This window comes from Lampris incognitus, chromosome 10 (genome assembly GCF_029633865.1).
Source record: "Lampris incognitus isolate fLamInc1 chromosome 10, fLamInc1.hap2, whole genome shotgun sequence".
Classification (NCBI taxonomy): Eukaryota; Metazoa; Chordata; class Actinopteri; order Lampriformes; family Lampridae; genus Lampris; species Lampris incognitus.
This window is the reverse complement of record NC_079220.1, coordinates 38,295,821-38,312,975: the sequence shown is the minus strand read 5'-3', so window position 1 is coordinate 38,312,975 and position 17,155 is coordinate 38,295,821. Positions and strand designations below refer to the sequence as shown.

Sequence of the window (17,155 nt, the reverse complement as noted above, 5' to 3'; positions counted from 1 at the left end):
ATGCGATTGGGAGTACTCTTAACTCTGATCGATGGATGTTCTTCTCTTGCCCTTGGGGGCCATTGATTGGGCAAATCTGACGCACTGCTCCATTCTCATCCCTATTCCTCACTACTTCATAAACTGTGGGGTCCCACCAGTCTTGAATTTTGTGACGTCCTTGGGCATGGCTCCTCTTATAAATGAGCGTACCTGGTTCCACGATAGTTGTCATGTTGGGCAGGTTCTGGAGGCCCCGGCACTCTGCTGCTGCCTCCAGTTGCTCTCTGGCATGCTTGTAAACAGAGTTCAGGCGATGCTGGTGTTCATCAATCCAATCTCCCACACAGCGTAAGTTGGAACCTTCTTCTGTCGTTCCTTGGAAGAAGTCGATAGGCAGCTGAGCTTTCTGGTCAAACATCAGCTCATATGGGGAGTGACCCATCGATTGGTGCCGTGTAGTGTTGTATGCAAACAGCACTTGAGGGAGGTACAAGGGCCATTTCTTCTTTTTCTCAGGGGGAAGGGTTCTCAGCAAATCACCTAGCATGCGACTGAATCGCTCACACTGCCCATTGCCCTCTGGCCTGTACAGAGTAGTGCGACTCTTTTCAATGCCATACAATTGGCAGAGGTGTTTTAACAGGTCCCCTTCAAAATTCCTACCCTAATCTGAATGGATTCGCTTGGGGACTCCATAGGTGTAAAACCATCTCTCCGTCAATATTCGGGCTACAGTATTAGCTTTCTGATCAGTCATGGGGTATGCTCAGGCACGGATTAACCAACCATAGGCCTCTGGGCTGCCCACCTTTTTGTGGCCCCCAAGCCCCTATACCCCGTCCAAAACACATACATTTCTGCATGAAAACAAACTGACTTAATTGTTTATTGCATCTCAATTCACCTACACCATATTCATAAAGACAACGCCTCTACATTTTACTGAAATACCGTCTGTGCTACAAACAGCAGTGTCGCGTTTTACTGCCAGAATGCATCACTGCAACCTGAAATCAGAATTATAACACACATTAAGTCACTCCCTCAACTTGTCAGGGCACACTCTACCAGTCAAATTCACAATCCAACAGTTAGCAATATGGTCAGTGTCAACCTGCAATCGAACAACATTGTCTAAGTTGTAGCTAGCTATTGCTATTAAACAAATACAGCAAATTAAAGCCTACCTTAAAAGCATTTCCTCCTGGTTTTTCGGGCTGCAAAATCCGCGATTATGTCTGTGAAATCCAGGGCCCGGAGCAGGTCACTCTCAAGTGACATTTAAGTCAAATAGTTCAGTCTCTCCTGATGCATTTTAGATCGCAGTCTGTTTTTCATCAGAGCCAACTTTGAAAAAGATCTCTCACCTCCCGCGTTTGTTACCAGTAAAGTCAAGAATAGCCGTAGTGCAACGTCTACACTTGGAAACACAGCCTGTAGATTCCTTTGCCTCAGCAGCTGCAGCAATGTCTTCGCAGATTTCTTCTCCTCATTTCTGATGAATTCCCTGAACTGGGCCAGTTCATCCGCAAAATCGTTTTGCAAATCCGTGCGGTATTTCTTTTACAGATTAAGTGCAGAAGAACGAAGGTCCTGTGGGGAGAGGTTATGTAGATTGTTTAAAAATCCAAAATTGTGGTTAACCTCCTTGTACGACTTGTACCTTCAATCTAGCTCCGCGGCAAGTTTGTCAATGATAGTGAAGACCCCCACGGAAATTTTTTGTCTGCCTGACATTGACATGTGACAGTCAGGTTCTGATGATTCATCAGAATGTTTTTTTCGTTTTGACTCGCGTTGCGTGTCCGATTTGTAGAGTTGTGAAACTGCGGGCGACAAGCATTTTGCTGCCGACTCAAAGCCCTCAAACTGATCCCGCAACCCAGCTACAAATTATCTTAATGAGCACACCAAATCAACGGCGTTACATAGGTCAAGTTCCACAGCCTGGAGGGAAGTGCTTGTCTTTTGAAATTGTTGGAGAATAGTATTCCACAAGTTGCAAAGGAAAGCCGTCTCGAGATGTTCCATTTTCTTGTTGAGTGCTCGTGCCTCATTACGAGTGGTCAAATTTTGGTTTGGGTCATCAGATATTTTTTTAATAGACTGCTGGATATTAACATAATTCAGGCAGAGTGCCTTTGTAGCTTGGGCATGCGCGGACCACCGCGTATCGGATAGGCTTTTAAGCGTGTCAATTCGCTTGTTATCGTTTGGCTGTAACCCCGAGGTAACAATTTGCCAGCGCGAGGTTGACTTGGAACAACAATTAAAAAGGCTCTGCACCAAAGAAAAACACTCGTCTGTCTCAAGACAGCAGTTAACACTTGTTACTCCCACTAAATTGAGCGTATGGGCAGCGCACGGAACCCACTCCACCAGTGGATTAATCTCCCGTATGCGTGACTGCAACCCTTTGTACGACCCTGCCATATTGCTAGCATTGTCATAGCACTGGGCTCTGCAATTGGCTATATCGATATCCATCTCCTGCAGAACAGCGAGAACTGAATTGCACAACGATTCTCCTGTGTGACTTGCTGTTGGTAAAAACTTCAGGAAACGCTCCTCAATGGATCCGTCGGGCGACACATAACGCATAATGAACGTAAATTGATCTACGTGCGAAACATCAGGAGTCGAGTCGACACTGATTGAGAAGTACTTTGCGATCTTCAATTGACTTATTATTTCTGAAAGCACCGTTTGTCCCATCAGCCCGATAAATTCTTCACAAATATTTGAAGAAAGGTAGGAAGGATTTCCTCGGCCAGCGTTCCCGTATTTATTGATGTGTGCGTTTAGAAAAGGATCAAATCGGCTTATCACTTCTAACATGCCTAAATAATTGCCATTACTTGGAAGACCAAATAACTCGCTGTCACCCCTAAAAGGTAGCCCACGCTCGGATAAAAACTTAATAACTGCGACCACCCGTTTGAGCACATCTTTCCAGTAATCACATTCACTCTCGAATTGTTTTTTCAGGTCTGAATCGATCTGTCCTTTATCTGCCGTCCTAGCAATCCACGCAAGCATCGCCTTCCTGTGGGAGTCAGAGCCTTCATGCTCAACTATGCCATCATGGGCATGTTTCCAATCATTATAGCCATTATTAACAAATGGCTTTGAATGTGATGTTATGTCCCCAAACAAGCGACAGACGAAACAAAACACCACTCCTTTAGATTGAGAGTAAAGGAGCCACTCACTGGGCACATATTCTCCATTAACAAGCTTTCGATTGAATAGAGATTTTGAAAAACACCGCTTTTGATGTTTATATTGTCTCTCAGAAGCTGAGAAATGCACGTTTTTATTTTGGCATGATTCTGGCCCTTTACTCACCCAATAAGTCCGCACATCTTCATTAATGTTACCCCAGCGTGCTGCATCTGTACTATATGGATCCTCATCCACGTTTGACCTGGCAGCTTGATCGGGGTGGCTAGCTACTGCTGCTACATCATTAGCATTAGTACCCAAGGGCTCTGCGGTCGATTCTCTGGGGTCGGCTGCTGTGATATTGAAGTCCGCGTTCTCGTCACTAGGCTGTTTGACCGGATCTTCGTCTGGGTCGGCTGAAGGTGTGCTGTTGGGAGCAGGGCTAGTGAGTGCTGCTGGGCCTGGAAGTGCTGCTGCTACTTCTGCTGCTGGATGATTAGCAGCGCTGCCACTTGTTGCTAGGTCGAGCTCTTTGGCAGCGGCGCTCAATTTTTTCCCCACAGGCAACTGATCAGCAGGAGCCTTACCGAAATATCCAGTAAGTTTCGGAATCTTTTTAAGCAGTTCTTGCTCACGAAGCTCCTTGAGTTTCTGTGTCTTTCTTTTTTGATAACCACTTTCAAATTTACGCGGTGGCTGAGACTCTGACATTTTGATTGCATCGATTTGAATTAGTAAACTAGCTGTCGTTTTCCCACAATCTCAAAACCAACGTGCACCTGCGCATTGCATACCACTTTTGAACAGAACATTGCCCCTGGTTGGTTATAAACGAGGTCAGCTAAGGTAGCATTTAGATACACGTACAACCCAGGGTCAGCTAAGGTAACGTGAACATGAAAGACACACATTGCCATTTCAACGATAGACTACAAGCACCATTTGGAGGGGGAGGGGGCTCGGATTCGGGGGAGATTTCGGACTTGGGGCCTCTAAAAAAATTAAAGTATATATGTTTTCCCCTTCTATCATAGGCCCTCTCTCCTGATTGGCCCCTGGGCTCAAGCCCAGGTAAGCCCGTGTGTAGATCCGTGCCTGGGTATGCTTGGGTGAATTTTGAGAACACGTCTGTCACTACTAGCATGTTCTCCCATCCATTGCTGACCTTCTCCAGTAATGTAAAAGCCATAGCAATAATTTCCAGGGGCTTAGAGGCAGAGAGGTTGCATATAAATGTTCTTGCATGGGGTTGGACAGCTTTAGAGATGACGCATCGGCTGCATTCATGGCAGTACCTTTCGATGTCCTGCCACATGCGGGGCCAATAACTTCTTTCACGCACCAGACTTGTTGTTCGTTCTACCCCCTGGTGACCGTGGTTGTCATGGAGGCTATTCAACACCTCTTCCTTCAAACAGAGAGACAATAAGAGCTGCAGCATCTCTCTGCCCTCACCGGGTTGGATTATTCAGCGATACAAGATGTCCTCTTTTTCCCTGATCTTGGCCCATTGGCCTACCAGCTGCCAGAACTCAGAAGACGCTCTACTCCGTTCTTATTTGAAGGGCATTCTCCCTCTCTTCCAGTATTGCAGGAAGGGTCCAATGACAGGGTCTGAAGCCTGTAGTGCTTTTAAGTCTGCCTTTTGACGGTTAGGGAGGGCATCAATCATACTACTATACACAGTAACATGCTGACTAGTCACAGGCTCTGGATGTCTTTGCCTGACCTCTTGTGGTATGGAAATACCAGCAGCTACTGCGTCGATTGAGTCTTGGACATTTTGTCTTGAAGGTGCATCTGCATTTCGACTTGAGGGTCCAGGGCGGTGCTTGATCTCGAAATCAAACAGGGCAAACTCTGATGCCCAACGCTGCTCAACTGCTCCCAACTTCACAGTGCGTAAATAACTGAGAGGATTGTTGTCTGTATAGACAGTGACTTTCCCTCCGAGCAGATATTCTCTGAATTTGTATGTGACGGGCCTACTTAAGGGCAAGGAATTCCAACTTCCTGGAGCTGTAATTCGACATGTTTCTCTCCGTAGGCCTTAAGCCTCAGCTGGCATATGCAATGGGCCTGCGCTGCCCTTCATGCTCCTGGGACAAGACTGCCCCCAAGCTAGCATGACTGGCATGTATTTGCAATATGAAGGGCTTTGAAAAGTCTGCATACCCCAGTACAGGAGCGCTGACCAGAAGCTCTCTTAACTTCTGGAAGCTTTGTTCACATTATCGGCTCCAGTACCCTCCCAATATCTTCTTGCCCCCAGTGTTTGGTTTCTTTCTGCTGCCTTCAGGCTCCGCGACCAGTTTGTGTAATGGGGCAGCATACTGTGCAAACCGCTCCACAAAGCGCCGGTAATATGAGGCAAAGCCTAAGAAGGAGTGCAGTTCTGTCGTAGTGGTAGGATGCTTCCATTCAGCTATGGCTTTAATCTTATCTGGATCGGTTGCTACTCCCCCTGAAGAGATGACATGGCCTAAATACTTAACTTCTTGCTGAAAGAAGTGACACTTCTTCAACATGAGTTTCAGGTTGTGCTCTTGGAGGCACAACAAGACAACTTCTAGCCATTGCAGATGTTCTTGGAAGGAAGAGGAAAATATGATGATGTCGTCAAGATAGAGTTTGAAAGCTCTGAACTCCTAATATGCACTCCATCGACCTCTGAAAGGTACTTGGAGCATTACAAAGTCCGAAGGGCATACGGTTGAATTCAAACAATCCGAACCGTGTACAAAAAGCAGTCTTAGCCTTGTCTTTCTCCACCACAGGGACTTGGTTGTAACCACTGGCAAGTTCTAGAGTACTTAACCAGCTCTGGTCAAGGCATCCAAGGACTCTTCGATCCGGCGTGAAGGGTATGCGTCTTTCTAGGTTTTCACATTCAACAGCCGACACACAGCTGTATATTGCCATCATTCTTCTGTACGATTACGATGGGGGAAGAATAGGGGCTACAGCTTGGTCGAACCACCCTTCTTTCCAATAGCTCATGTATGTGAGCTTTGGCCTGCTCGTACTGTGTTGGGATTAAGCGTCTGTAATGCTGCCTAACAGGAACCTCATCCAATAAAGAAATCTCATGCTCCACTAAACTAGTACAGCCTATGTCCCAATCCCCTTGACTGAACACCCCCCAATACTTTTTCTTGCAGAGCCCTACTCTCCTGTTCTTGCTCAGGGGTCAAGTTAGGCCAGGAAGCAGCTAAGGATCAGGTGAGGAAACAGTGGTGGCCCTCTGTGATTGAACGACTGCTATTTGGCCCTGGACCCCGCCTTCCTGAAAGGTGATTGCACTCCTTGCTTGCTTTAACTCTTTGCTTGAACCACATGAAGCTCACCTAAAGCAGTGTGGGGTTGCAGCCACACATCCTGTTCACCTATATTTACAACAGGTAAGGTGACCTGACCATTGTCAACTGTAAGCAAAGCCTATGAGACGAGCAAAACAGTGGGAAGTTGACCTTCCCCGTACAAGGGCTCTAAAAAGACGGAGGGTAGGGCGGTCCTAGGTACCTGAGAACAAGCTGTAGTGATGAATTTCAAAGAACCGGCAGGGATGCACATAGCCAGACCTCGAACGTTGACCTTATCAATACAACCTTTCTCTGATAATGCTTCCATGCTATGGCACTCTAAAAGTGCTTCTTGCCAGTTAGGGTTAACAGTTTGTGCAAAAAGTGGGTCAAAAACAGAACCATTGTGACCAAACAGTTCATGATAGCAGCTGCGGATGATGTTCATCCCGAGTAAACCAGGCACTTTACCATTTTGTGATTGAGAAAATGAATCTGGAGAATCTTTTACTGCTAGCACGCCTGTTTTTGGTAGGGTCTTGGCCAACACATTGACATCCAACTTTAGATAACCAACATAGGGAATGTCCAAGCCATTAGCTTCCTTTAGCTGTAACCAGCTGCACTGCTGCAGCTGCTCTGCCCCCCGTGACAGGAAATACTGCTTAAGACAGCCCTCCGTAATGGTAGTAACCATCGATCCTGTGTCTAATAAGCAGGGGACTACAATGCCCCCCATACTAACTTCCACTATGGGACAATTTCCTATGAGTTGGGATGAATGTTCAGATGAAATATGATTGGATTACAAACGACCCCCTTCTGATCCCTGGCTCCCCACACCAGAAGGTGCTAGTTTTCCAATGGCTGCATAGCGACTATGTTCGGGGGCCTGCCCTAGTAGCTGAACCTGCGGGAGGGTTCAGCTCAACTGAGCAGAACCTGGCAATATGACCACCTTGGTTACAACGGGAGCAGATTAGTTTACCACCCGATTGAAACCTATATGGCTTAGCTGGGACCCTCCCTCTGTCAGAATGGCATCGAACTGTAACTGTTGCTGACGTAAAGCCTTTCACCTTGGCAATCTCGCTATTAGGTTTAGCAACAATGACATTAGCGTCTGCCTCACAACTACTCACATAGATATCACATGAGTGCGTCTGGGCCCTTTGGTTATTCACAAGTCCATAAAAGACAGTGCGAGGGAGGCCACAAGCTTATCTTTTAGATGTGTACGGAGCATTTCATCACGCAGGTGTTCTACAAACTGGTCACGTAAAGTGCAGTCAGAGTTAGAAATAGACCCATTGGGACTCTTACGAATGGCAATGTCCATAATCAACTTGAGAGCATGAGAATACTCTAACAGATTCACCTTCTTTCTGTGTGTGTAAGTAAAACTGCTGCTGTACAAGAACATACACCTGTGAACACGTATAGTTCTCTAAAAGATTGGCGAACACTTTATCTGGGGTGTCCCTGTCTGTAACAGAGTGGGATTTCATCTCAGCTTTTGCTTCCCCATCTAAATGATCAAACAGAAACAGAGCTTGCTCGGCTGGAGGTATATGTCTAACTGATAGACCCCTACAAGCTTCGTCGATCCAGTCCTTGACAGACATCAAGTCACAAGCAATTTTGCCTTAAAATCTCGGGCATTTACACTCTCTGGGAACAAAAACATAATGCTCAGATGCAGGTTGTGCGGGACCTTCCCCTATGAACTATCGCGAGTCTTGATAGGAAGTGGCTTGGAAGTGATAGGAAGTGGCTTGTCATGAATGGGCTACGTCAAGGCTCCTGGGTCCTAAAGCTACCCGGATACATGTAGTAGGCTGCTGTAGGCCTATGTTAACGATAGTTTACTTTAGTTTTTTTTCTCATTAGTTATTTTATGTGGAACACTTTCTGTGCACAATATGTACGTCTATTTGTTGGAAACTTTCCCGCATTTGCACTGTTAATTTAACGAGATTTATATGGCTGCGAATTATGTTTATGGGTGGAAATTTGATTGTTTTGTGAAATTTGAAATATGATTAGTTGTGGCTTAAATAGAATAACTGTTTCAAATGCAAAAAAATCAGTAATAGCCTATCATTTTAATTTACTTGTCTAATTCAATTAATGCATGTTATCAAGCCTACATTACATAAATGAAATATAGTGTCAGACAATGACAGGCAAATGGAAAAATAAACGAGTTCTGTTAAATATATGCTATTTGTTTTTATTTCTGAAATGTATTAGACGTTTGGAAGTAGACTTGTGTTTCTTAAAAAAGTGATTAAATTATGTATCCTATGGGACTAGACTCTTAAGCCTGCTGTGTGTCAAGAAAAATTATAATTCTGACGTGCTGGATTCAAAACAGCCCCACCTAGTGGAAAAGTAACCACACGCCACTGGAGCCAAGAAGGGTGTTTAAAATAATTCCACGCCAAGTCAACGTCTGCCATTTCCCAGACAAGGTCCAACTCACTATTATACAGATCATGCAAAAAGGCTTGTTCATTTAAATGTTTATAATTCCTTCTAAAAATTGATTGGGGATTAGTCTTAGGTAGTTTGCAGTTTATAACACAGGCAACTATACAGTGATCACTGACATCATTACTGAATATTCCAACTGCAGAGTATGTATTTGGAAAATGTGTAAGAATAACATCAGTAAACAGGACGGGACTACTAGCACAGCTCAGAATTAACACCCTTCATAAATCTAATAGTCTGTGCACAGTCCTGGAGAGAATTGTGGAGGAACGGGAAGAAAAAAAGAAAAATCCTAATCAAAAGTGATTGACATTTAGGCATTTTTACAGGACACTATTTACAACAGAACTGCAGTGATGCAGGGCAGGTCATATACAACAGTGGCCTGTCTTTTGACCACATCTGTCAAAGACGGGTGTCTTTTGCAGATCTGTATGAGTCTTGTGTGGTTGATCTGACCCATTCAAGTACACAGACCCTATTCCCCCTTGAGCCAATTTTATTCCCCCAATCCCCAGTGATAACCCTTTGGCACACAGTATTCCGACACACATTATTTCCTCCTTCCCACAACACAAACCCCTCTCTCTTTCAGAACTTCCATTTCCTTCTTTTTTCCTCCTTCTTTGCCATACTTTTCTTCTGCCCCCCCCCCACACACACACACACAAACCACTGATTTCACTCCTCTCCCTTACCTATACCACTCTGGTTCCATCAATGCATCTTTTAATGTCACTTTCTCAGCACTCAGAATTCACTCTGCATTTTTTGTTCATATGGACCCTACATCTTGTTTCTTGCTCCACTGTAATCAAATGCATTCTTAAATCTCCGGTCACTGTTATATTTAAATGGCATTATGCAAGCTTTGTAGATCTCAGCCTGTGATGACTTCTCTTTGTACTATGTCTTCCATGCTTCTTTTTGGATGCATCTCAGACACCTCCTTCTTTTTACAGTTTACCCTATTCTTTTCATCTTGTTTTACATTCATCCTAATTTTACTTCACCTTCTCTTTTCTCTTTCTCTCTTCTCTATTGCCCTCCTGTCGCCTTTGCGTGCACTGCCCTACCCTTCCCCTCAGCTCATGTGGACATGTCCACGGTATCATTTGACGTTGACCCCCTCGACCTGGATGCTGAGGAGCCCCCTGAGTCCCAGGGTGACCCTCACTCCCCCAAGGGCACGTCAGGCAGCGTTACATCCCCCCAGGCCAACGCTCACCGACTGCCCTTCTTTAAGAAGGTAATACTAGGGGCCCTGGACTCTGCTTGTGTCCTCCTCCTCCTCACTGCCCCCCATCTGTTCGCTACTCCTCCAAGATGCAGTCTGGTCTCATTGCCCCACCACACTTCCTTAGTCTATTAACCTCTCTTCCCCCTCCATCTCTGACTAACTGCTCACAGCTGACCAATTCCTGCTTCTAGTTCCTGAATTTAACACTCATTGAGCCTCTTGGGCTCTTGTCACTATGGTAGTGCTGAGATATGTTTGGATGTTTGTTTCTATGCCTTTCAACTGGGAGAGACGTTGAGCTTAACTTGTGCTCTGAAATGACATCTCTACAATTTTGTTTTTAGATATAGTCTGTAAAGTCTCAGTCTTGATTAATATACAACTCCTCTCCCAACCTCCCCCTAATCCAAGCCTGTCGATAACAAAATGTGCTCCGTGTTTTTTGCTTTTTGTCTCTCTTTTATCTGTTTTGCCTGTTCTCTGTTGGGGGTTTTGTGTGCGGAATGGTACTGTAGGTGGTCCAGCTAAACAGAAACAGAAGTCGGTGAGTTTGCATTGTTCTCTAACATGACTAATCTCTAACCTGTTAATATTTTATTCTCTTATTCCCCCTCTGTGTTACTCAGTCTTCTGTTGTTTCTCCTCTTGGGTTTCCTGATGCTCATTCTGCAAAGGGTAGAATTTTAGGGCAAGAAATCAGTTAGGCCTATCTATGTGGAATATACCCCTTTGGGCCCCCTGCCATCCACTTCCCTCTAAATATTAATAAGTACACAGGGTCTGATATAACCTGCATGCCTCCAAACACTCCCTACAAGTTTCACACTGCTAGACACAAAATAGTTAAAGTCATCTAGACCACGTTGTAGATCAAGGTGATGCTTCTGTCAATTTTAACTAAGCTGACGGTGTGCAGGTGCACACCTGTCACACACACCATTACACAGAGAATGTGCCCCTCACAATAATGCACCCAGACATGTTTTCATTTCCACGTATGATAGCTGATTAGAGCTATAGTGGCCAGCAATTACCTGCTTTTTTCTGTCTGTCAGTACAACTTAAATCATATTTAAAGACTCTGAAGTACACAAACACCTCTATTAATAATGACACTAATCTGTGTATTGTGCTAAAATTAAGCAAAATGAGCAAGCACTACAGTGGTGTACACTGCTTTGGCACTGCTCCCTTCAGTGACAACTGAAAGGTTTTCAAGTTATGTATTTTTACATTCGGTGCATACAAATAAGATAAAATGAGCTTCCCTAGCCTAGCTTAGTGCAATCAAATACTCTGGGGTGTGGCTCTTTAAATGTATCACCTGCTTTCAGTGTAACAACAAGCTGCACAGACCACAGATGGGGGGCATGCCTGGAATACAGATATGAAAAGAAAAAAAAAATGAACCCACATCATGTGTGACTGTTCTCACCCTCTGGCCACTACAAAAAAATAGAGTTTGAGAAGAGGGCAGATGCTCATAGATGAATCATGCACTTTGTGACTCATATTGTACTATCCATATGCAGAAGGCTAGATGTACTGGGAATATGGAAGGACTCTGTGCCTATTTGCATACTTGCAGCAGATTGAGTAGCTTAAGTAAAGCTATATCTGAGATAAAGATGTGTATGGTCAGTAGGTTTTAATGAGTTTCATCTTAAAAATATACAAATATACACACAATGAAAGAACTCTTCATTTAAATTAAAAAAAGAACTGAGGAAGAAATCTGAAATAAATACATTTGAACAAGTCATACTGATCATTTGGTCAATAGAAATTAGAGATAAGGGCTATAATTCTCCAAAATGCCTTTTTTACAGCAAGAATTAGGTCAGAGGTATTAACCTTTATCAAACCAATTGAAGAGTCCTAAAAACTATTATTTTTGTTTTTTTGTTTTTTGTTTTTTTCCTAGCTCTGGCATATATTTAAACTGTGGACAGTTTAATTGTGTTGGGCTGTAGATTGAGGTACTGAAATAGATGCTGTCAGGGAGACATTCATTCTTAGGTTTGGACCATTCACATGCAGTTAACAAGATGAGTGGAGGTCTGAGACTCACCATGTACCATGCTGAATGTAGTGTGTGAGTTGCAGACAGGAAGAGATCAAGTGGATAAAGGCTTTTGCATTTAGTTTAGATTGAATTATGAGTATATTTCTGTGACCATATAACATATTGCAGAGACTGTGTGGGCTTCATGCAATTGTGTGTGTGAAGAGCACATAATGCAGAAATGTGCCTCACCCAGTCTTTGTGTCCTCTCTGGCTCAGATGGAGCATGTCCCCCCCTATGACGTGGTTCCTTCCATGAGGCCCATCATTCTAGTAGGGCCTTCACTCAAGGGCTATGAGGTAAGGCATTGTGCCAGTCAACAGACTAGCACACCCTTGTCAGTTTTTATGCCAAATTTCACCCATTATGGTCAGAACAGATCATCTACTGTTGATGCTCCTTTTAGATGACAGACATGATGAAGAAGGCACTCTTTGACTTTCTCGTTTTATGCCATATTTCACCTGTTATGATTGAAGCAGATCATCTAATGTGGATATTCTTTTAGGTGACAGACATGATGCAGAAGGCACTCTTTGACTTTCTCAAACACAAATTTGAAGGCAGGTGAGTACTGGGCATACTGCGGTGCGGGCCAGTGTTATAATGTAGATGTCATTGTCAGTGATCTGCTTCTGCACACAAACTATCCAGTCTTGATTGGCTGTCATTTGACTGTCACTGTTTCAGGATATCCATCACACGGGTGACCGCAGACATCTCCCTGGCCAAACGTTCAGTCCTCAACAACCCCAGTAAACACACCATCATTGAGCGCTCCAGCACTCGCTCAAGCCTAGGTAAGAAAAAATATATAACCCATGAAAATAATTCAACAGAACACTGCTAACTTGACCACAGCTACAGGTTCTTAATATGTTTCCCTGTGACCATATTAAATAGTGTAGTGAAGCACTATACGCCACATGGTAGAGTCAGTCAGTCAGCTGGAATAATGTATCGCCAGATGTTGTTTATTACAATACATGTTGCTGATCATCCATCTGACTATTGCTCACTACCTCACTGTGTTTCATAACAACAACCTGTGTTTTAGTTCTCCATAATGAACTTGTCTCAACCAGCTGGAGAGAGTGACATGTTGTCATGATGTGCTTGATTTAAGGGATAGCAAACTGTAGATAAGCACATTAACACGTATTTTTCTATCTAAACTGCCTCATCTTGACTCATTGTGATAATGTTGGTGGTGATTAGTTGCCTGACTTGAATTAAGGTAACAGAGGAAATTCCAGGCCACTGCATCATTTAATAGTAATTATGTAATTCTTCTCAAGATTAGGTAATAAGGCAAAGGTTTATTCCCAACACTGCCATAAGGGCAGACGTCAACCCAAACTAATCACATTTATTAAAAAGAAAAATAGTGACAAACTTGTACATGCAAGTTCAAAAAAAAGCGATCAGGGCTAGAAGGACAAGTTCTTTATCTAAATGTTTGTCAATCTTTTTGTTATTACATTATCAATGAATAAATACAGACAGACAGCTAGATAGACAAACTTTTAACCTATATATACATCTATTTAGCTGTATGTATGTATGTCTATCTTTACCTAACCAGACTACATTTTGGATAGACCTGCTAATTTTTTGCAGTGTACAGATGATTAAATTTGACTTTTATATAGAGCTTCTGCCCTGTACAGTTCTGGCACATTCACTGATTCAACAAGTGCTTAATCATCCCGGGCATGTCTTTTCTCTTTATGAGCTGGCATGTATCACAACACAGAGCAGGACACACTATGTAGGGACAGTGAGCTTCTCTACAAGACTGATGGTGTCTAGTGCTTTCCCTGATATACCAGCTCCTTCTGAACTTTCTGAGTCTGACCAGGCCTCTTCTCTCTCCTCATCCTGTCTTTTCTGCTCCTCACCAACCCCTTCCCTCCACCCACTGTATTCCTTTCCTCCCCCATCCTCTTTTGATTCAGACGTACTGGGTACGTATTCTCTCCTTCCTACAGGAAAACAATGCAATATCACCTCTCTTCCCCCTTCCTGTTCTCTTGCTTCACTCATCATATGTTCCTACATCACTTGCCTGTTTGCTTGCCTGTCCATTTTTCTGTCCCTCATACTTGTGTCAGACAACCTGTAGCTTCTAACCAAGACAAAAGGCATTACCAAGCCAAAGCAGCAACTCAACAGCGTGACAGCAACAGGCTGGTTTGATGGCTACAATGTGTCTTTCTTCTGCAGTTGAAGGGAAATGTGATGTGCAGGGTGCACAGGTGCACAAGTGGAATCAGGGATGAGCACACAAAGGAAATTGATACTCCCTCATCCCTACAGTGCCATCAACATCATGCCATGCCCCAGAATTCCAGTCCCCATACTGTATATGTAGGACCAGACCAGGGAATCAAAAATTGTTTGAGAGATGAAGTACCAAAATCATAAAAGCTGCTAGGGAGTTACGGTGAGGGGCCATAAAAGGCAATGTTTTAATTGATTATTATTCAAATTCAACATTTTACACTAAATTGCCTCATTTTTGATGGAAGTTATAGGTCCTAAAATGAGTTGTAATTGCTATATTTTGTTCAAGGGGCCGTTTGCATTTCCATGGCTTAGAAATTAGATAAATAGTTCACTTGTGCCAAGAAAGTTGAATCAGTTCATCTGGACTCAAAAGTTTAGAGGGAGAAATGTTTCATCACTCATCTAAGTAACTTCATCAGTCTCATCTGACTGCCGCCATCCCCCAACCTGACTGCCGCCATCCCCCAACCTTATAAACAGAACAGCGGCATAACGACCGAAATCAACGATAGGTTTCATATGCAAATTGCCATGACCATTAACTAGAGTTACAATGGCCATGTGTACTATTCACAGACTGGAGAATAGTTGCAATCGCAACTTTGTAATATGGCAACAAATGTTCTCAAACCCCCCTCAGTTCAGGGATGGTTGTTCCCTCTTCACATAGATGGCCTCTTTCGGCGGCACAGTGGCCCAGTGGTTAGTTCTGTTGCCTCACAGCAAGAAGGTCCTGGGTTCGAACTCTGGGGTTTTCCAAATTTGGGGGGTTCATCCCAGGTCATCCTCTGTGTGGAGTTTGCATGTTCTCCCCATAGCTGCAATGGATTTTTTGTGGGTGCTCCGGTTTCCACCACCATCAAAAGAAACATGCATGTTAGGGTTTATACTCCTGTCTGTGCCCCTGACTGAGGCAATGGGAAAATAACTGGAGTTGGTCCCCGGGCACAGCATGAAGGCGGCAGCCCACTGCTCCTAGCTACACAGATCACAGCTGGGATGGGTTAATTTGCAGTAACTGAATTTCCCTAAGGGGATTCATAAAAGAAAATTAATATCTTAATCTTAATCTTTGGCTCCTTGTTCAAACTAGCGATCGTTGATTTCAGTCGTTATGCAACTGTGCTGTTTATAAGGTTACCTGCAGTCAGCTGAGAGTGAGCTGACAAAGTAACTTGGATGGGTGATGAAACGTTTCTCCCACTAAGCGGTGTGGCCAGATGAACTGTTTCAACTTTCTAGGATTTCCTTGCCCGGATTATTGAGCATGCATCAGGACAAATTCACCAATGGACTATGGTTCAGTGTTAAGACAGTACAGCAACAGCAGTATGGTGACACAAATGATGCCATACACATTGCAGTGAGAATAACTGGGAGATAATTCTAGTTAAATAAGTTTACTTACACCTCTGCATCATTATTAAGATTTTGTAATTAACAGGTACTTAATAACTGTGTGTCAGTGTCCACTGAAATCCACTTTCCACTTCAGGTATATTAAATCCCTGTGAAATCAATAATACGGGTTTTTTTTTGTGGTTTTTTTTTTGTAATTGACAAGATTGACCAAAATGAGTAGAGAGATATGACCTTTAATTTTTCTTATGCGCTCGTGCATTGAATTAGTTGCCACAGGACTGTAAAATTGAAAAGCAAGTAATAATGAGACCTAAGGCATAAATTAAGCGTCCTCGATTAGATGTGATGTTGACAAAGAAACATACATTTTCTTGTGGCAACTTTGTCTTGAGATTTGTTTTTACCCATAATTCATCTTTGAACCTTCAATGTTCAATAGCAGTGGTTAAACAGGTCTGTTCCCATGTCCTTAATCTTATACTTCAGTGCAACAAGCACCAAAGTCCAGTAGAGCTAAATTGGGAGTGCTGTAGATGGTGGCTTCCAACTTATATTACAGTTCCCAGGACCAGACCCAAGAGCAGCCGATATATACATGAGGGCATGAACTCAGTTTGGTAGAGATCAATCTAGATCTCAAACAAGAAGGGCAAGTTTTCCTCTAGAATCTAAATCTGGCAGAGTTTTGCATGGGATTATTAACAGAGAGTACTTGCCCCCCAAATTATCATTCGCTTCCTTCCAGGCCTTGGGGCCTGCCAATGCCTCTGTAGCACTAGCCCCTCTGCACATTGCCTTCCCTTGGTTATATCTTTCACTGCTGCTAGGTTAGCAGTACACGTTTGGAAGGCACAGAGGTTGGACTGATGAGGCAAGGACATTTCTGGTTCCCGTGCCTAATCTCTCTCTTTCCACATGTCAACAGGCTGATGAAAGGGCACTTTTACTCCGTATGCTAAATAACAAGCTCTTATCAGCTGTTATTGAGGGACAATGAAAACAAAAAGTCCAAGCAGCCTGCAGACTTGAGTGTATCACCTAATAGAATTATGACCTACCACTATGCCTTTCATTTCCTTAGAATAAACAAAAAACTAACAGTGCACTTAATCTCTTTGGATGAGGTTGTATTTGTTTGTGCACACGGTGGTGAATGGCACCCTTAAGTTATGCCAAGCACCACTGAGATCTCATTCATTCTCATGCCGCCTTCCTTTATGACTGAAACAACTGAAGTTTATCAGAAAAAATTC

General features: G+C 43.5%; 1 protein-coding gene across 1 annotated transcript in view; it reads left to right on the top strand.

The window, feature by feature from the left end:
• The window catches only part of cacnb1 (calcium channel, voltage-dependent, beta 1 subunit), a 481,576-nt gene that overhangs the window by 399,518 nt on the left and 64,903 nt on the right, over positions 1-17,155 (top strand). Inside the window, exons 7-11 of the mRNA XM_056288701.1 lie at positions 10,034-10,194; positions 12,470-12,550; positions 12,760-12,818; positions 12,942-13,051; positions 14,210-14,218. Coding sequence (XP_056144676.1) covers positions 10,034-10,194; positions 12,470-12,550; positions 12,760-12,818; positions 12,942-13,051; positions 14,210-14,218 — 420 coding nt within the window. The remainder of the gene's footprint in view (positions 1-10,033; positions 10,195-12,469; positions 12,551-12,759; positions 12,819-12,941; positions 13,052-14,209; positions 14,219-17,155) is intronic.